General features: G+C 39.4%; 4 protein-coding genes across 6 annotated transcripts in view; 3 read left to right on the top strand and 1 right to left on the bottom strand.

The window, feature by feature from the left end:
- The window catches only part of LOC145486674 (tetratricopeptide repeat protein 21B-like), a 30,287-nt gene extending 28,263 nt beyond the window's left edge, over positions 1-2,024 (bottom strand). Inside the window, exons 1-2 of the mRNA XM_081465384.1 lie at positions 1,892-2,024; positions 1,594-1,723 (exon numbers count right to left, since the gene is read on the bottom strand). Of these exons, the coding sequence (XP_081321510.1) occupies positions 1,594-1,723; positions 1,892-1,918 (157 nt within the window). The 5' untranslated portion in view covers positions 1,919-2,024. The remainder of the gene's footprint in view (positions 1-1,593; positions 1,724-1,891) is intronic.
- A 56-nt stretch (positions 2,025-2,080) lies between these two features.
- On the top strand, positions 2,081-5,351 carry LOC145486695 (coiled-coil domain-containing protein 12-like). Its single transcript, XM_081465407.1, has 7 exons — positions 2,081-2,190; positions 2,323-2,387; positions 2,819-2,910; positions 3,767-3,828; positions 4,094-4,128; positions 4,550-4,626; positions 4,956-5,351. The coding sequence occupies exons 1-7, from the start codon at positions 2,095-2,097 to the stop codon at positions 5,033-5,035; spliced, it is 507 nt and encodes a 168-aa protein (XP_081321533.1). The 5' UTR covers positions 2,081-2,094; the 3' UTR covers positions 5,036-5,351.
- Positions 5,352-6,303: 952 nt separating this feature from the next.
- LOC145486678 (uncharacterized) lies at positions 6,304-14,508 on the top strand. 2 transcript variants are annotated; one of them, XM_081465391.1, is made up of 2 exons: positions 6,304-6,871; positions 8,677-14,508. In XM_081465391.1, the coding sequence occupies exon 2, from the start codon at positions 8,686-8,688 to the stop codon at positions 11,296-11,298; it is 2,613 nt and encodes an 870-aa protein (XP_081321517.1). In that variant the 5' UTR covers positions 6,304-6,871; positions 8,677-8,685; the 3' UTR covers positions 11,299-14,508. The 2 variants fall into 2 exon arrangements, with proteins under 2 accessions (XP_081321517.1, XP_081321516.1); XM_081465390.1 differs by lacking the exon at positions 6,304-6,871 and adding an exon at positions 7,168-8,015 and having other exon boundaries at positions 8,405-14,508.
- Positions 14,509-16,410: 1,902 nt separating this feature from the next.
- On the top strand, positions 16,411-20,259 carry LOC145487165 (uncharacterized). 2 transcript variants are annotated; one of them, XM_081465888.1, is made up of 3 exons: positions 16,411-16,772; positions 17,564-18,154; positions 18,550-20,259. In XM_081465888.1, exons 2-3 carry the CDS (start codon positions 17,578-17,580, stop codon positions 19,242-19,244), a joined length of 1,272 nt encoding a protein of 423 aa, XP_081322014.1. In that variant the 5' UTR covers positions 16,411-16,772; positions 17,564-17,577; the 3' UTR covers positions 19,245-20,259. The 2 variants fall into 2 exon arrangements, with proteins under 2 accessions (XP_081322014.1, XP_081322013.1); XM_081465887.1 differs by lacking the exon at positions 16,411-16,772 and having other exon boundaries at positions 17,133-18,154.
- The last annotated feature ends 642 nt before the right edge of the window (positions 20,260-20,901 follow it).

Raw genomic sequence — 20,901 nt, 5'->3', positions numbered from 1 at the left:
TTTCTTTTATTTCTGCTGATCGAAAACAATAATATTGAACATTTTTGTATGAACTAAAACATTTTTTTTTTTTTGCAAACTATATCACTCATACTGTTCCAGTAATTTAGGCATCCTACCATGAATATGATCCAAACAATCAACTAAGTTAACTAAACCAAGTGCACATTCTGTTTAACTCATTCTAACACATAATCTTCTTTACATAATACTCTCATGAAGCATTTACAGTAGAGCAGTTTACCATATCTAGTTAGAAAGGATGCAAAAAGTACTTTCTGGAAAAAATAAATAGGTTGCCTTCATGGAAACTAATATTTCTTTTACAAAAATTTCGCTCAGTAGAACTTTATAGGGAGATAAAGGTTAAAAAATCATAGCGAAACAAAACATTAATTCAAACTACTCTGCTGTTCCAATTTGATGCTGAAACAAACAAACCTATCTCAAAAGCAGAACAGAAGTATCACGTTACAGTCACCATACATGTATATGCAAATTAGAGTCGAGCTTTTTGACCTCAATGAAAACACTGCAAAACATTTACATTTACATTTGGATCCCTGCAAAGTCACCCAGCCCACACATGAGCTCTATGCCACAGAGGATTACTCAATACAAATAACTGATCTAAATAGATGAGATGCCAAAGGTAAAACTGGTGATCGGAAGGGTATTTAGCTATTTAGTTACAATTGAACCACACTGACCTCAAACTTCTAGTATACTTCAGAATTTCTTACAATACCTTCTGAGTTGATTTTCTCCCAAAATCCATCTTCAGGATCTTTGAAATCGTTCTCAATTCGTCCTAGATAAGAATCTCAGCCATTTCGAAGTGAATTTATTTGATGGTGCCAAAATCGTCATGCAGGCCAAATTGTAACTGGAGTGTATTTTTGACCTTGAAATGCTGCTCAAAGATGGCGAAATGCGAACTCGTGGTTGGGAGACTTTGAAATGCTGCTCGAAGATGGCGAAACGCGCACTAGTGGTTACAAGAACCTTAAAATGCTGCTAGAGGATGGTCATCGGGACCACCAAGCATGCCTAGTTTAGTAAAATCGAGAAAGCTGCCCATATTACCAAAGCATTTCTTATGTTTTTGAAATTCCTTGTATACCTGCTCGCTAAAGTATTACCCGAGACCACCATACGTGCCTAGTTTAGTCAAATCAAGAAAAATTCCCATACTACCAACACATTTCTTACGTTTTTCAAATTCCTTGTATGTTTACATGTGGGGACTTCTAGGGTGTCTCCTCGGGTTTTGACCTCTGGGCCGAAACCCTGTGAGGGCAATAAAGGTGTACATAGAAGCAAAACACTGAAAGGTAACCAACTTTGGAGGCAATCCCACTAGGAAAATCTCTTTTCTTTAATGTAGACGTTACTATTCATTAAGATGTTAATATTGCCACAAAAGCCGAACACAAAGCTTTGCTTCATTTTTGGATTAACTTCTTTGGCTACAATGAAGGAAATTAAAGTCCTATGGTACAAACGAAACGACCATACCATGACAAACAATTCGGGGCCTTGTGCTGCCAGTAATTTAAGCTTATTAAATAAGTCTGTAATCAGACCACTGACCTTCCATTAAAACTCCAAATGCCTTCCAAAATATCAACACTGGATCGTTGCCATATTTCTTCAGGCTCTCGAGACAGGCATTCTGCAAGTGTCTGTAGTACTTTTCGCGACAGTAGTAGTTGATATAAGCCTATAAACATATGAAAAAAGAAAATTATTTAATACCACGACAATTGCAGCAAATCTTGTTGCTAATTATAAGATGGCGACGAATAATACGTTTATAGCAACCAAGGACACCGGAAAATATCTATCTTTGGAATTTTTAAAATTTCTTACGAGCCATTTAGTTACTTACCAGGGTAACAGTATCACTTGAAGCCATTTTAGATATCTTATGAAGCCTTCTTTTAAATTTGTGAAAAATCTATAAACTGTTATGCTAAAAAACATGTAATGTTTTTAGTAACCAAACGTCCGCCATTTTGTTTCCCACGTAAAATAATTTTCCCTTGATCCTTTCCATCATTCCCACAAGCCTTTGGGGCAGTAAGATTCAATATGGCGGCCGTAGAGGGCAGTTTGGAAGAAGAAGCTCTGAAACGTAGAGAGCGCTTAAAAGCAATGCGAAAGAAAAGTGGGTTGGCAGATGAACAGGTATCTGAGATGCATGATATATTTTGCTAGTGATTTCGCTTATTTTCAAGATCTTTCAGATTATTTTGTCTAGACTGTGGTGAAGTGATCCTATCCTGTGCTAAATCCACACTCTTTGTTTGTGATTGACAGGCCTCTGATGAGAGTGATTCCTTAAGAGGGGAAAAGCGAGCTTTAGATGACACGTCTCAACCTGCGTAAGTGGCCATGCATAGCTTAAATTCAATAGAGACAAATCTCCCGGTTGTGTCCTGGTGTACCGCAGTGTGTACCGGTACACGGAGGGAATAACTATTGTACTCCTTTACGAGCCTTTGTTTCGCTGTGGTATATTGTTGGGTCTTTTGTATCGGTTCTTGTGTATTCGGTCTACTCGCATAGAACCAACATCCCTCCCCCGCCCCCGACGAACCCTGGCCACAAATGTTAGGCAACTCAGGAAACATCTGCGCATATCGCGTGTCAAGATGTATATTTATTTATAATATGTCATTCTTTACAGTTACTTCTTCTGATGGCACATACATGTATTTACTGCACCTCCTTAGTGGAAAAGAGTCCTTGCTTTCTGTTTTAGCTCCACCTAAATCACGCTTGAGTTTTGACTATGTTCATTTCTTTTTTATAGACCTCCACCCAGGCTGATAAAATTTAGAAACTACCAACCCAAAGATGAAGCGTTAAAGGACAAGAAGATGCCAAATGCAAAACCTCTATCAGGTGTGCTGCTGTAAGATAAAACTACCATGTTGGATTTTGATTTGTAATCATGTGAAAACTAGGTGATGTCTTATCATCACAAAAATAGGACAAAACGTTTATTGTAAATAGGGAATGGGCAGTTGGAACAGAAGGGATGAAGACTGGGCAATTCCTGTTTTTGACTCCTTTAAAGTATATTTAATGGCTCTCTCTTAAATGGTTGGGTTCAATTTAATATATCCACCTGTAATATTAATGAACATGCATCATTGAATTATGATGCATGCAATATATGGAGTTTGATAACATGGCTTTGCTAGCGGTAAACTATGTTGTAATATTTTGTGGCAACCAGTAGTTTTGTAGACTGCTAATTATAATGGCGCTGAATTGACCTCGCTCAGTTTATTTCTGTGAGTGGTGAGCAATTCTCTGCTAGGGTTAGGTACATAATATGTATATCTTATTTTATATTCTATATGGAAATTGTTTGATTTTCCTTGACTTAGTCAACTTAACAAATTGAATGTGGTTTAGCATTGTCTGTACTCTTACTAACAACAATATGCGTCATCACAGTGGTCAAAATGTTGTGTGCAGTCTCGTGAGTCCACGACAAATTTTGACCACTGTGATGATACATATCGTTGTCGATAAGAGTACAGACCAGGCTAAACCACATTCAATTTGTTTTTTACCACAATATCAACGCCAAAGAAAATGTTTTTTTCAGAGCGTAGCCAAGAGCGTGACATATTGACACAAGCAGCGTTGTCTGGACTCTTATCGACAACGGCATATTAGCCAATCAGATTGTGAGATTAGTAGCAATTGTGGAAAAAATAAGTTTTTTGACCTGTACTCTTAATTTCAGTTGAAGATGAAGTACAAGAGCACCTACAAAAAGCCAAAGCTGAGAAAGTTATAGATGAAGTGGTAAGAAGTGCATTTCTTTTATTGACAGCTGTTGTCCTTTTGTACCATCAGGTAAACAATCCACCCTCTGACAATTCTCATGAAATTAATATCAAATTGTAAAAAAATGAAAGTTATTATTCATAAAACAATGTTAATTGATTAATACCAAGTAGGATTTTTGTTGTACTAAATTGTGGGTTTCCATAGTCCATTTTCTTCAGAGTAAATGAAGTTTGTTTAACAGAGCTGTGCTTTTTCTTATCCTTGAATTTTCTCACTACAGGATCTGGCTAACTTAGCACCAAGAAAGCCTGACTGGTTAGTTGATCCACTTGTCTTTGAAGCCTTGTATTGTATGTGTGTATTATGTCAAGAAAGGTACATTTACCTGAGATACATATTGTATGGGTGTCTGGTGTGAATTGTGCAGTCCTGATTCCCAGAAAAAAAAAAATTGTTTTGGCAGTTACTATAGTGCAAGTAAATGATATAGTTATGTTTGTGTGTTGTTTTGTTTATTTTGCTCTGAGCAATCATAACTTGTTGTTAGGCAAATGGTGTCTTTATTTTAGTACATGAATAGACTGCTTTCTTGCTAGCTACAGGGAAAGACAGATACATACACCGGTACATGTATATATCGTGCAATACTGATTGAGCTCTGTATCACTACATATGGTGTGCAAGAACTACAAAACATTAGAAAAACTAGTTTCCTTAAATTGTTTTCTGTTTTCAGGGACTTGAAGCGTGACGTTGCAAAGAAACTTGAAAAGTTAGAAAAGAGAACACAAAGGGCAATAGTTGAACTTATAAGTAAGTGGTAGATTCACTGAAGTAGGGCATTAAACGCAAGTGAATGCAGTTCAAAGGAAGTGCACCTTTTCTGTCAAAAAGAGAAATACTGCACAGGTTGTGTTCACAGCCCTTCGCAGCCCTGTATTTTCTCATATTTTTATCCGATCGTTGAACGCGCGGACGCCAGCACAAAACGGAAACGGCAAGGTCTCGGTTTTAGATTTTCCCTTTAAGACCTCACTCTCCGTTAATATGTTGTTAATGAAAACCACTGCTAGTAGACAAGGAATTGTTGTACTGTCATTCACTGAAGTCATTTACAATTTATTTTTTCTCACATTTTCCAGGAGAACAGTTACAACAGGGAGAAGATTTAGCTGCAGCAGTCAATGCGGCAGCCTCGGAACAGAACTATGAAGCGGAGTGAAGATTGTGTTTGATGAAAACAGCTGTCAAAAACGACAGTTCTACGTCACTCAGAAAAACATCTGTGAGGAGACTGGGTACAGTCTCCTGTCAAGCTGTCATTTCAGTGACATGTGAATGACATTTTGTGCCACGCCTATTTGGTATCCAAGTTGGCTGTCAGATTCTCGAGACAAGAAAACGGAGATGCAGAAACTAATCTAAGATATTCACTTACTCACTGTACAAATGCCATGTATATAGACATTAAAACTTCAATACCAAAACCTACTATATTATGTTGAGTGCCTAGGAAATAAATTTGTGCTTTTTCTGTATTCCATGCAGACGGTTTGTGAAGTAGTTTAGGATGTTAGCATGTGGTAAACGTCAAGTATAAGTCGATAAGACAGTACAGGAAAATAGGATCACGGTAGTGTCATACTCCATCAAGAACGCGGCAAAACTCCTTGTTCTGCAGGCTGATGCAATACTTGAATTCTTGAAAAATTTGCGTCCCTGCACGTCTCTTGAAAAATAATAAAATAAAACTAACTTCGCAGTGGGCTTTTGTTTTCATGATGTCTTAAAACTACCATTATAGTTTTCAAGAACTGAAACTTTTGTGGCGCTCATGTGTTTCAAAATTTACAGTTTTCTCACAAAGTTAAGATTGCACTTTCTTAACACCGTCATGCCTCCCGTAATAGTGTTTTGTGGAAAGTCTGTTTCCTGAATGAAACTATGAAGGGGTGATATTTTATTTTGTACGAAAGACTCGAGTACAAGTGGAACACCCGTGTTGTTTTAGCCATCTCATCGCATATTTACTAAGCTCAGGTCAGCAACAGAGGAAATAAGTTTTTCAATTTTCACACGTTGAGGCATACCTGTGTGTAAATATATAGTAACAAAACCAAACGTGTTCTTAAATCCTATGATTTTGACAGAATTTGCGAATGAAAACTGAAACACGAGGAAAAAGTGAAATATGCCGACTGTGAAGCAATGACAATGCTAGTATTAGCAAAAATAAGACTACCGCCACAAAATAAGTGTCCGGCATGGATAGGCTAAAAGGAATTACAAATGTCAGGCAGGAAATGTTAAATAACTACTCGTTCTGCCTATTTAATTTGATACATGTTTTGAAGATATATAAAAAAGACTCCGTGGCCAGTAGAAAACGAAAGCGTATCACATGGTTCGTAAGTCTACTAACTCGTGCGTCATTGTTATTTTGAAGGAGACTGTTTTATTAGCTGCCAGACGTTTGAATTTCATTTTGAATTGAATTTCTCATCGAACGGTAAGTACAGTAAGTTTAACTCAAGTTTTGAAGCAAAGAGCTAAAGGAAAACAGTTTGTTATCTTTAAGATAAACTATACCATTACACGAAGACAGAAACATTTGCATTTATAAATGAAAGTTGCCCACTGCCAGGATATGAACTCTTCAAGTTATACACTGGTTAACAGGCGTTAAGATCCCAGGTGTACGTGGTAAACCTTCTCGCGCATTATATAATACTGATAAAATATGCATATATGTTGTGGTAGAACAGTATTAACCTCAGTACATTGATTCTGACTACATTCTGATAGGTGAGCTCTTAAATAAGGAAACTTTTACTTTGACTCTCTAAAGTAATGAAGTAAAATAAAAAGCTATACGTTTTAAAGTTAGGTCTCTTTGCGTTAGTTGAAGGATGGAAAAGAATACATGAACAAGGTTGTGATATAATTCTTCTGTTATGTTGCAGACACTGAGTCCCCGTTGTGATCTGAAACGCTGTTACAAGATTTTAAAGTGTTTTTTTCCTTTTTTTTTTCTTTTGCTCTGTGAAAGGGATTAGTGGTGAGTGCACATTTGATTCAGGTTTTTCTCTTAGCAATATTTACCTCGTAAATACTGAAGATCGATGTGTTGAAAATGCAGGTGTGTTGAAATTGCCGGTAAAAGAATTGGAACCTCCGTTCTGATTTTTTCAAGCCAAATATTATTATTTTAAGTGTAAAGTAGGAGCATAATCCCCTCCCCAACGTTGGCGAAGTTCCCTCTGACATGGCCTTATGTATTCCTCTCACGTAGCGATCAAGCAGAGAGTTCATCTTTGGTTAAATTCGCTCGACTTTCAACGCAGTAATTTATCCAGGTTTAATTTTGCTTGTGAATTGAATTTTTTGCCTCTATCTTTGACTGTAATCAAGACTTTCAGTTTTGCGAGTTCCTGTTCATGTGAAATTTTTCAGTTTTTTGATATCATCTTACATTATAAATTCCATTTTTTTGGGTCTATTTTTGTCAGTGAATTTTACAGCATGTTTTTCTGTCTTCGTCTGTAACTTTCATTTTTTGAGGAGTTTACCTTTGCCTTTATATTCCATATTTTTACCTCTGTTGTCCCTATTTAAATTCAACAATGTGCTCTATATATGAAGTTAGGGGCAAAACTAGGTCTTACTCGCGTAACGTATATAATGAACTTGTGATGGTTTTTCTGTCATCCTATAGGCAAACAAACCCCAGTGTAAAGATAGACAGTCGTCGCTTTTTTGTATTCTTTAAACCAAGATTTATCTTGGTTAAAGAATACCAAAAACGACGACTCGTGAGTGAGTTTAGTATGCTATTTGTAGCACCCTATGTTATTGGTTGTTTTTCTTTTTTTCAAAAATGACCGTAATAGCCAAAACATTTTTGTTGGAGATGCGAATCATGTTTCCTTGCCCGCAATTTCTAACAGCAAAATTCTGACAAATTTGTCTTTCTGAAAGCAAAGAATATGCGATAATAGATTGTTCAGCGTTTAATTATGCGAACGTCTGGATAAACATACATGTATTGTTGAAAACGTCATTCACTTTTTGGTCTTTTCTAACCTAAATAAACTATTAATGCTATTGTGTAATAAGAATATTTCAGACTAAATAACAAACAACCCGAGAATAATTTGGATTCCACGATGAATTTCAATTTTTAGAACTCAGTAGCTTTAAAGGTATCTCCTGGGGGGGGGGACTCCCATATGGAGTGGACGGGGATGCTCGTCGGAAATTTTGAATTTAACCCCTAAAAGAGACCAATCTGGGCGTGGCCGAAGCTTATGCAGACCCCTAAAAGAGACCAGTTTATAAAACAGACAAATAAAAAGTACAGTGACATTTAATGATGGCGAATTTGTTTATATGAATTGAGTAAATATAAAGAATCAAAATTCTTTCTGTTTTGTTATTTCTTCGTGTGCAACCCTTAACGAGACCTTGACGGCTAAAAATAATGACATTTTGCCCAGAACACCCTAAGCGAGACCAAAATCCGAAATTTACACCCCTAAGCGAGACAACGAGCATCCCCGTGCATTCCATATGGGAGTCCCCCCCCCGGGAGGTATCTCGTGTTTAAACCAAAACACGATTTAAAATATGAAACGAAAATTGTGCGATGAATTAACACGGCTTAAGACTTTCGTACAACCAACGGTTTTAAGCTGTTCCCACATGTAAAATTTATCGATAAATCCCCTCGCTACCATCTCTTAGTTGCGCTACGGTTTCCAAGGAGATACGATAATACTGTAGTATAGTAATACATGTTCATATTACAATTATAGCAACAGCAGTTTACCAATGGTTAGTTCCAAATTTGTTTTCTTCTGACAGAGGTTTGACATGAACAACGTGGAAGAAGTTATACAAGTCATCTCCATCGGCCTTATTGTTGCCGGCTTCCTTCTCAACACCAAACGATTTCTAAGAGCCATCGAATTATGCAAGGAATGTTTGTTCATTCTGAAAGACAGAGCAGGCACGAAAGACCAGGAATTAAGCAAATCATTCTACAAGAGGATATATTGTACAATGTGGAAGGCTTGTGGTCTTATCAACGATAACACAAACGCCATAAAGTACGCCGAAAAAATTCTCCAAATTTGCTACGAAAGAGGTGAGAGACTTGAAGAATGTACACTAAGCATATTTCTTGCAGAAACGTATTTTCATCAAAGAAAATACCCACAAGCAAAGCAACACTTGGAGAAAGCGCTCCTAATCAGTAAAGAAATCGGAGACACAAAAAGAGAAGCATGCTGCCATGGAAACCTTGGAGCTGTGTATCAATCAGTTGGCGAATACGAGAAGGCTACAGAACATCTCGAGAAATCACTTGCCATTCAGAAAGAAACTGGAAACAGAAATGGAGAAGCCTCCTCTTACGCAAAGCTCGGAATTGTGTACCACTCAGTTGGCGAATATGAAAACGCCAAGGCAAATCTCGAGAAATCACTCGCGATCCAGAAAGAAACTGGAGACAGGAATGGAGAAGCCTCCTCTTACGTAAACCTCGGAATTGTGTACCAATCAGTTGGCGAATATGAAAAGGCCAAAGTACATCTCGAGAAATCACTCGCGATCCAGAAGGAAACAGGAGATAGAAATGGAAGAGCGTCTTGTCTTTTAACCCTTGGAACTGTTTATCTTTCAGTTGGCGAATATGAGAAGGCTAGAGAACTACTCGTGAAATCACTTGCCACCCAGAAAGAAATTGAAGACAGAAAAGGAGAGGCAAGCTGTCACGGAAACCTTGGAGCTGTGTATCAATCACTTGGCGAATATGCGAAAGCTAGAGAACATCTGGAGAAATCACTTGCCATCCAGAAAGAAATTGAAGACAGAAAAGGAGAGGCAAGCTGTCACGGAAACCTTGGAGCTGTGTATCAATCACTTGGCGAATATGCGAAAGCTAGAGAACATCTGGAGAAATCACTTGCCATCCAGAAAGAGATTGGAGACAGAAAAGGAGAGGCATGCTGCCACGGAGACCTTGGAGTTGTGTATCAATCAGTTGGCGAATATGAGAAGGCTAGAGAACATCTCGAGAAATCACTTGCCATCCAGAGAGAAATTGGAGACAGAAATGGAGAAGCAAGCTGTCATGGAAACCTTGGAGCTGTGTATCAATCAGTTGGCGAATATGAGAAGGCTAGAGAACATCTCGAGAAATCACTTGCCATCCAGAGAGAAATTGGAGACAGAAATGGAGAAGCAAGCTGTCATGGAAACCTTGGAGCTGTGTATCAATCAGTTGGCGAATATGGGAAGGCTACAGAACATCTCGAGAAATCACTCTCCATCCAGAAGGAAACTGGAGACAGAAATGGAGAAGTCTTCTCTTACGCAAACCTCGGAACTGTGTATCATTCAGTCGGCGAATACGAAAAGGCCCTAGAAAATCTCGAGAAATCACTCGCGATCCAGAAAGAAATTGGACACAGAAATCGAGAAGCTTCCTGTTACGCAAAGCTTGGAACAGTGTATAAATCAGTTAGAAAATACGGGAAGGCTAGAGCATATCTCGAGACATCACTCGCGATCCAGAAAGAAACTGGAGACAGAAATGGAGAAGCTTCCTCTTACGCAATCCTTGGAACTGTGTATCATTCAGTTGGCGAATATGAGAAGGCCAAAGTACATCTCGAGAAATCAGTCACGATCCAGAAGGAAACTGGAGACAGAAGTGGAGAAGCTGCCTCTCACGCAAATCTCGGAATTGTGTACCATTCAGTCGGCAAATATGAGAAGGCTATAGAACATCTCGAGAAGTCACTCACGATCCAGAAAGAAACTGGACACAGGTGTGGTGTAGCTTCCTGTCTTGCAACCCTTGGAGCTGTTTACCAATCAGTTGGCGAATATGAGAAGGCTGGAGAACATCTCGAGAGTTCACTTGCCATCCAGAAAGAAATTGGAGACAGAAATGGAGAAGCTTCCTGTTACCGAACCCTTGGATCAGTGTATAGAAACATTGGCAAATATGACAAGGCTAAAGCATATCTACAGAAATCAATTGCGCTCCAGAAAGAAACTGGAGACAGAAATGGAGAAGCCTCCTCTTACGCAAACCTCGGAACTGTGTATCATTTAGTCGGCGAATATGAGAAGGCTGGAGAATATCTCGAGAAATCACTCGCGATCCAGAACGAAATTGGAGACAGAAATGGGGAAGCAAGCTGTCACGGAAACCTTGGAGCTGTGTATCATTCAGCTGGCGAATATGAGAAGGCCATTCAACATCTCGAGAAATCACTTGCGATCCACAAAGAACTTCATGACAGAAATGGAGAAGCCTCCTGTCTTGCAAACCTTGGAACCGTGTATCGATCAGTTGGCCAATATGAGAAGGCTAGAGAACATCTCGAGAAATCACTTGTCATCCAGGAAGAAATTGATCACTTGCCATCCGGAAAGAAATTGGCCACAGAAAGGGAGAAGCTTACTCTTACTTAAACCTTTGGAACTTGAAGTAACTGAACATTAGCTTATAGTAAATGGTTACAGATTTGTTGTTGTTGTTGTTGTTTTTTTTATTTTCTTTGTCAGGTGTTGGCAAGAATGACGAGGACGGCAGCATGTGAGAGGATGAATATGCAATCACCGTTTTCGAGTTAGTGCTAAGATCTACATACGTTTATTAAATGGACGGTTACCTTTTAGTCCTTTTCTGTCTAAAAAATGCCTCAGCAAAAATGTTTCGTGCAAAACTTAGTGCTGGAAGATTTGAAACTACTTTCTCAAACTCATTAATAATTCACCAAGTTTAAACAAAGGAAATCATGACAGTGACAGTGTTTCGCTATCTGATCTTAATTAACATAAATTTTTACGATTTAAGTTCTCCGTTTACTCCTTGGTATCGATTGAGAAGATATATCAAACAATCAAGATAGTGTTTGAGCACATTGTCAAACACGTCGAGGTTCGTCAACAATACTCCGCTACGTGTCATATTTTCAACTCTCCTCTCGATGTTTTGAAATGTGGTCAAACACGGCGTTTCGTGTTTGATATATTACGTGATGTGCAGCTGACTGTAGGACTCAAACGAGAAAACCGAGAAAACTGTTATGATACTTTTTGTTATCGGTATTTTTGATAACGAGGATTAAGTGGTAAATTTAATGTTTTGCCAGCGAGACGTGCAGTAGATTTTTAAATAATGTACGTGAAACTAACCTGACACTTAGTAGTAATTGTAAGGTAATCTGAAGAAAGTAGCATTTTAAAGTAAAATGGTGTCAGAACTATCATGTATTTCTTTTGCCGTTGTTACTTCTCTGAACAAATTTTATGCAATATATGTAGCTTTTGTTAGTATTTTCAAAAATAATATCTTTTACAAGTAAAAGCGCTTTACAAGTTGAACTTTTATGAAGCATTAAGTGTTTGTGCCGAATTAACGTAATGAAAGAAAGGACTAGAATCAGTATATGGTAATGTTTGTAGAACACGGAACGGCATATTCCTCTGTCCTCTGCCTGGAAAGGACAAAGAGGGAAGACATGCTGCCAATCAGCCTGTGGTAAAAATTCCAGCGCCAGTGTTAAACATTTGTTGGCAGCCAAGCGTTCAGGCACGGAGATGACGAGAACCTTGTCAATACCAATACCAATTACAAGATAGCAAGATGAACCAATCCTACACTGTGATTGGTAACTGTGGAATCCCCTGTCGAGACCCCTCTCATTGTAATCAACCAAAACAGAACTCATTTCGTTGGATATGGGAAAGTCATACGAATAGGTGATGACTTTCTCATTCAGGGAAATCCCTGCGTTCTTGTTTCTTGTCTAATCTTCAAAAACGAAACTTGACTTTCTTATTAAAACCAGGAGCCATAATCGGGGACGGAGACCGTAAGCGCACGCCTTTCAAGTATTGGGGTTGTCCCCATGATATGGGACAATAATTCTATTTTTAGAACAAATTGCGCCATCACCTGCGGCACACGCGCGTGCATGCTGCGAGGATTTTTGCGGATGTCGCGCGGAGGAAATGGCGTCCGAAATTCCCGAAATGTTTCATGTTTTTGCCCCACAACTCAACGCGTTTACGTCTGTTGGAGTTTTGCTTAAGTATTTTCGCCGTAAGCTGCTCCAGTTTGAGTGAAGTAAGACAGTGTCGAATTTAGGTATGTTCCGCTGTAAGCTTATATATATCGCTGACCAAGTTGTGTTCCGACTGATGCTTCTTTTACATGAGCTGTACATTACTCCACTTTAAATTTCACATATGTTGAAGATTAACAGCTTTTCCATTATACAGCAAAAAACTAGCTGGATATATTTAGGTACAGCAGAGCTTCAGGACTTCATAGTTTCATAGCTCCTCTTGCCACACGCTTGTCAGTCTATCGCGACCGAAAAGTAAAACAAAACAATTGCTAGTTTGAGTTTCGCTTGAATTGTAAGCAACGCTTGATGTTTCATCGAGGCTTAATAACTTTACGTCCGTAGATACTGCTCAGTTTTATTCGTGTAAAAATCCAGTAAATTCTCTGTTGTCGATGAATGAGAGCGCCCGCCGATGCGTGTTTTGTACAGTCAGTAAACATGACAAATTGTACTTCCGCCGCACTTTCGTGTGAAAGCGTACATCGAACTCAAACAATAGCTCTATAGTTTTTAAATATGTTTAAGATTGATAAATGTTTGAGAACATATTAAAAGTTAAGCTGAAAATATGTGAATAAAGCAGAAACAATCAGCAAAGTTACGATGACGCTTTCTTTAATCAACTTGGAATAACGATTTCGATTTTGTTGATCGAGTTATAAAAACTCCTTGTCTATTTTCATTTTCGCAGAGTAAAACTTCACTATGCTTATGTTGAAGAAACACACATGATGTTAGTAGCCTTTTTTGCATTCGTGAAATTTGTTGCAGCATCTCAACACAAAAGATAACGACAGAAATCTTTGTCAAGATTTGTTGACAATTGAAAACACCGACTCGGACTTGAAAGTGCACGAGCCGCACTATGCAAATGAGCTAATTGTACGCGTCAGACTTTCCTTTCAAAAACCTTTGCAAACTCACCAAACAAGCAGAGACAATAAGAAACCATCAAAACAGGTTTTGGTTATGATTAAACATTGTCTGAGAAACTCACAAATTAACTCGATACCAGAGTAGAGAGTTTTCTTGCTATATTCTTAAGCATACGCGTGAGCTTACAACTAGCGTGAGCAGATCTTATTATTCATTCCCAGCGCGAGATTGAAGTCTTGTTTTCGACCCTGAAAAACCCACCTTTTCCGTTAGCTCAGAGCATTAAATTACATATAAGCGCCCTGGTTCGTATTCCCTGCCTTATTCCCTGCCATCGCTGTGAAAAATACGCAAGAGAATCTCTAACTCTCACCATTTGATCACGCAACGTGACAACATCCACGCGAGAGCCCCTGACATGTGCGTGAATCCGCGCGGATATATGACGTCAGGATGGCGCAATTTGTTCTAAAAATAGAAAAATTGTCCCATATCATAGGTGCGCGCGAATCCCGAGACTTACGGTCTCCGTCCCCGATTATGGCTCCTGTTAAAACCTAATACGGGGAAGCCCCTTTTGTAGAAATTATTTATAACCTATGTCACCTGATCACCCACAGGATTCATTCTCCCCCAACCCCCACCCCCGCTTTGAAACTGCTATCAGTGTTAAAAGTGAAAAGATAAAAACTGAGATAAACCGTATCGCTCATTCCAAATAACATGGAAAGATAAATGGCAGACCAGCTCTTGTGTTGCTACAGACAACTTCGAGAATGACACGACACATCTGAGTTAACGTTTTGAATATTTTACTTTTTAGGGGAAGAAGTAATTGAATTATTATTAGGGAACTCCGTTAAGTCACTACAGCAACACAGATGTGAAAAGATCAAAAGCTTTGCATGTAATAATAATAGTAGAAACCATGGTACAACTTTTACTCCATTTTATGAAACAACAAGTTATCAATTCGCCAAAAGTCAGCGTATTTTGCGGAAAGTGAAACACGAGGGCTAAATTTTTTCTGTTTCTACTTCGCGTCAGACTCTCTCTTTGGATATTCAGCTTGAGCTATTTTTAAACCGATAGATGGACTCTGAGTAGATCTGGATAATTGGTGATTCTTAACTAGGAGCTATTTTTGACTTCGCCGTTGTCACACGCATAAAAGCTCTGTATTACGTAGTAGTCATTGCAAGTGTAAATTTGCATGGGATGCACGTGTCGATCTCTCATGAGCTATTTTAATTTGTTTAGCATCCGAGATGAAAAAATTTCTTGGCTGATTGACACACAGTACAGACCGTACACCCTCTACTTAGGCAGTTGGGTGTGGTCGCAGGGCAAAAGCTACTCCTTCAGAATTGGTGGACGGGGGGGGGGGGGGGAGGGAGAGGTGGTTGGCTAAGTCAATCCACAGAGCGCTAGAGCCAGTTACCTGTCAATAGCTTTTTCAGAAAAAAGAATCGAACTCAGTCGGCACTTTGCGGGTTAGGGTGAGGTTACCTAGAGAGGGGAACTTCCCCTGCCGGTCTGACTCTTAAAGAAATGGATTGGTTGGATGCCTCTACATATCGTCTGTCGTCTGCGTTTTCTGATAACTGCAACAAGCTCCGTTCTACCTTCCCCGAGGTAAACTGTCAATCAATTTCAACAATTTGTCCATCAATAAGTTCCTACATAATCTGATCCACGTATTGATTTACTGGGTGACCAGCTCCACAATATCATGGTCCCGTTACCGTTTGATCAGCAATCAGCTAATTCAGTTAAAATTGGCAAATGTAGCACCTGAATCCATTGCGTAATTTATTCCCCTCTTTAAAATCTGAGAAGGTCTGTTGGTGCTGTGATTTAACAGCTTTAGTTAGATTTCAACCAATGGATAGGTTCGGGAAAGAAAACACCGTTGAATCAGCGAAAACTTTTGTTCAAGAATTTAGCCAATAAGAACCACCTTTTCCTCGTACCACGACCCCACCGGCTAAGAGGGACAGTTGGCTCTGGGGACGAGAATGGAACGCTGTTTAAAGAACGATTTCCGAGGTAACCCGTTTAGACCTGCCAACATTGATAAATCAAGTAATGAACTACAAGTACACTGATGCTATCGTCATTGTTTCTCCCTTGTATTCGTGAATGTGATGGACAACTAAACATCTACCCATGACCCAAACCTCCCCAACCTCTACCGCTTGATTATTATCATCAGTTAGTATTTGTATAGAGGTGACCAATAAGCAAATCTGAACTTTCGCTTACAAGCAAGTGGCCGGTGGATACTGGGCGCACTGAGGATCAACAACTTGAAATAATCCCATTCTTTCCCATCTGATTTACCACGTCTGTCTTATTTATCATGCAATTTACCTCGTCAGACTTAAAACAGTATTGTACAAGAGATCAGCTAAAAAAAAAACGAAGCTGTGAATCTGGCAGTTTAACTATCAACCAGGCCAGAACGTTTTCTTAGGGGAAAAATTACTCATTTCTCTCAAAGAGCTGGCCCAATTGCTTTAACTGTTTTAGTCATTTGCTGTGGCAGGAACGCAGATCAGTTGGTCGATATCTCTGAATTGGAATAGCGATGATTCGGATAATTTTGCGCTTAATTTAGTGTCTGATCATACTTGTGACCTTATTTTGTCTTGAGAATAGCGCTATTTCTGTTAAAAGGAGTTAAAAACATCTTGAATAATTAAGAGGATCATTGGACCTGGAAAACGTGTACCTGCTATGGCAAAGTTATGGTTTAGTTAGGTTGCTTTGAAAACTAGATTTACCCAAATCCCTTTACGTTGGTTCCCTTGGCGGTTAACTCTTGTTATTTTCGCCTTGTCAGAAGAAGGTGGTCAGGTTTTTGGAGCAGGAACAATTACCAGGAGTTCAGTTTTACTAACATTCAATAACCTGTTGATCATTGTTTACAAGGTATGTGACGCTCTTCCCGATCCGTAATACTGGAGCAACGTATTACAATTCAAATTAGAGGGCATGTTGAAAGAATTCAGTTTAACAAACCATGAACTTCACGATTTCGGTTACACTTAGGCGCTAGTTACGATCAGTCGCTTTTTGATGCCGGACAAATTGATTTAATTGAGTGATTGATTATTTAATGTTTGATAGCCATAACAAAGGTGCTTTGTCTTTACCGTTAATTTCCGTCTTTGCTCTTCGAGTTCAAAGAAATAAGCAAACGCCAACTTGTTTTGTATTATTGACAGGGTCAGTAAGTTTTCTTTTGCAGTTGTATCAGTTAAAATAAGGTAATTTATAGACCTGAAATTAACAATTAGTCATGCACAGCTTCTCCAGGAAACCCTGGCCCCACAGCGCATGCCCGGGGTCATGAACAAGTTTCGTGGTAGTACTCTATGGCGCGTGTACTTTATGCAAAAGCCGTTTTTCATTTTTTATATTTATCAAAACAACACAAGTTATAAGGGTCATGACACTTAATGACAAACAGACAAACGTTTGACTAATAACTGTTAGAATGACCGACCGTCCTGACCGCTAAAGTTATATCGGCATTAACCGGAAAAAGTCAAAGTGAATCTTTCCGCCTATAAGACAAGAAATTCCACAGAAGTTTCCCCCTTGTAATTACATGACTTTGTCAGGTACATCAATACCTGACAAAAAATATGAATTCTGCTTTCTCTACTACTCCTCTGAAGAAGAGACGCATTTAATTTACCTTTGTTCAATTTCTACAGGCAAATCATACTCCATGGCAAGACTGCATATTCTTGTTATTCTCGTCTCCTTTGTACCGCCATCTCTCTCCCTTTATCTCGGCCAGATCATTCCCCAATACTACTTGCCTTACGTTCTCCGTTCCGACATTCCGAAACCCGTCCCGCGATCAGAGATACCCAGCCCGGAACTCTCTCGACTGTATGCGGCAAAGAAGCAAGCCATTAAAATTGTAAAAGATATTGACGCGGAAATCGAGCACGTTCTGCAGAATCAACTTTATCGCAGAAACTTTGATGCCAATCAATACGACCAGAATGGCCTTCCATTCTTTAATCCATCACCAACAAACCCATTGTCAGCTGCTATTGGTGTTCAAGGAGGGGCCTGGTTCCCAGGTCCTTCAGGCGCCGGGGTTGAGGGAAGCCGCATGCTGGAGGGCCATACAAGCCAATTTAGTGTTCGTAGCGCCCAGGCCTCACGGAGACAAAGTCAGACAGGATTAACAGGAATGTTACAAGTACCACAAATGGTGAATGATAAACAGTTTCCTCGAACATTCACTCCAACAGCAACTCAGACAACACCAGACCCGTCAGATGAGATGAATAGTGAGTAAAAAAATGTACTAGAAAACATAAAAGAAAACGTTGTCTAGTGTAATAAGAATTTGATAACTATGTTTTCACGATCATCTCTTCTCTTGGCGTTTCTTTCATTTTGTTTTCAACTGTCCTCTTGACGTTTAAAGTAGCTTTTTAAACCTACGAAAATTAGTTTTGTGTTTCGCCGAGAGAAAAATCCAGAAAAAAAAGCTTTGGCTGAAGGTCCGTATAAATTCGAAAATCGACACGGACACGGGAACGAGCCCCTTTCGAATATGACTCAATTATATTCGAAAAGGGATCGATCGTTTTACTAAGCGATTTCAGAAAGCCATTCAGCGTGTGCTTATTACCATGTGTCAAACATTTTCTGAACCCCTGAAATCTTTTAACTCTTCTAGGCCTGGGAAATCCTGAAGAGTTTGACCAGAAATGCGCGGTGCTAAAACTGACGTTCGAGAAGTCAGAGGACAATTTGGTATTTGATGATTCACCCCAGAAGAACAATGGTCAGCTTCAGGGCGAGGCGCGCATTTTGAAAGACGAAACTGACCAGGGAAGATCCATCGATTTTGGGAACAATGGCAAAATTGTTCTTAAACCGGGTTTTACGGGAAAACCCAAGAAATCTATTGCGATTTCAATGTGGGTAAAGTTGAACGACGTTGAAGGAGTGATTCCTCTTATTACGGCCACCGATGCAACAAATTTTGTTCGTTACAACTTGCTACTGCGCAATGGCAGAGGAGAATGGGTGCACAGAGGAGATTCTGGAAGAGAGCTCTTTCGTGTCCAGTCCAGCTCATCTGATATAACCACTGGCAAGTGGCACAACATCGTGGGAAGCTATGACTCCATGTCAAAGACAGCTTCACTTTGGGTGGATGGGAAGCAAGTGAGCAAGGAAGATGGTATCAGCGGCGTGTTGTCACAGAAATGGAACAAACTGACCATATTTGGAGGGAAGGCTCGTGGTGATATGGATAACATCTTTATGTTTAGATGTCCTCTAGATAAAACCAAAATAGTGGCTTTGTATGTGTCTGCAGCATCTCCCAAGGACGTCAAAAAGGATGTGATTGCAAGACCTCAGTGAAGAAACATGTATAGCAAGAGATGAAAAGACGCATGTTGTGATACCGCTCATACCACAGTTTTATGTTTGCTTCTTTGTTCCAGCTATCTCTAGAACCAATTAGAGCAGCGTTCTTTGTTTTTTTTTTTTTTAGCCGACCAATCAGGACACAAAACCACACGATCCGAGTCCCCCCGCCTTCCGAGATCAAGCGCGATCGCTGCTTACTCGCGGGCCCTACGTGCGCTTTCCCGCGCTTTTTCCCATAGGTTGCATGTTTTGGTATCTAGATTAGGTCGAGTTATCAGATTTTTTTGCTGTGATTTATTAAGTCATTAGCCTTACATAATCACTTGGAATAAACATTTGTCTTTGCTCTGACTACACGGCTTACAGGTAAGCTTTCATAGGTACACGATTCAATGAATTACGCAAAATGTCCATGAACCTTGTAGAACTGGTTATCAGAGCAGCTCGTTTGTGTCTTTTCAGTTGATAAACTAATCACAGACCACTTGCCTCACATTTGTATTTTATTGTTTTTTCGCAAAACGTGCTTGGTCGAATCTATCAGTGTCCGCGGATAAACGCTATCGCTCCACGTGACCAATTTCAACGGATCCAGATCGGTGCTGAACTAAAGTGGTGACTATCGACGACTAATCGTCACTATTTGGGAAATGGAAAAACTGCAAAATAGTGAGAGAGGAAATGTGACAGTTATGTTAGAAAAAGTTAGGCAGCTCTACACTTATGAAATTATCAATTTATTACAAATATGTACAAAAGCTAATCAAAAACAAATAAAAACTATTATAACTGATGTCCGTATTTGTTGCAGAAATTATCCTCAAAATAACAACGTTTGTCTCCTGTCCGATAGATAAGTTGCGCTATTAACATTTATAAAGGAGTCGTCGAAATCATAGCGAAATAGACTACAGTATGGGGCCCAGTTCTCGGCCACAAAAAACGTAAACTTGTATTTCTTACCTTGGAAAAGCCGTAAGGACTTAAAATTTCACGGATAACTAGCTTCAGCATTCAGTTTACACATGTGGAGCTATCGACTGTTCCATGAGAAGACACAATTGATGTCTACTGTAAGTATGTCCTCCCGCGGAGATTTTTGTTTTGCGGTTGTTGCAGGCGTTATAATCTTGTTAAAGCGGTTTCAGCGACTGTCATCTCACGTATCTTCGGCATCTGGAAAGTGTTGTTATTTTAACTAAGCATGGTTTCCCGTGACGGAGAAAGAGGTTTTACATTTCACCTCGTGACCTGCAGCCTCGACCTTAAAGCGAGTTCACGGTTGACCTTCGATCGAAGACTGTGCCAAGGAAGGGATTTTATCTCTTCGCTCGCGGCATCAATCCAGATCTTACTTCGAAAAAAACTCGGTGTGTCCTAAACGAACGCGATTGCATCATAAGTCCGATAAAGATTTTTTTAAAGAAAAGAGCGGTGGTAGCAAGTTTTCAGACGAATTTGCGCGAGTGGAAATTGGATCCTGCCTTGCCGATTGCTCCAGTTATCGTGGCAAAGCTTTGGAATTAAAGTGGTGGCTTCTTCATTTGGTTTGCTGGCCATGTTGTCACGCCAACATCTTGCCAAGAGCGCACTTCAAAAGAATACCCTGAAAGACCTGGATTTAATTTGCTCACAGTTCGAAAAGGAC

This window comes from Orbicella franksi, chromosome 5 (assembly GCF_964199315.1).
Source record: "Orbicella franksi chromosome 5, jaOrbFran1.1, whole genome shotgun sequence".
Lineage (NCBI taxonomy): Eukaryota > Metazoa > Cnidaria > Anthozoa > Scleractinia > Merulinidae > Orbicella > Orbicella franksi.
This window is presented reverse-complemented; position numbering and strand designations above follow the sequence as displayed.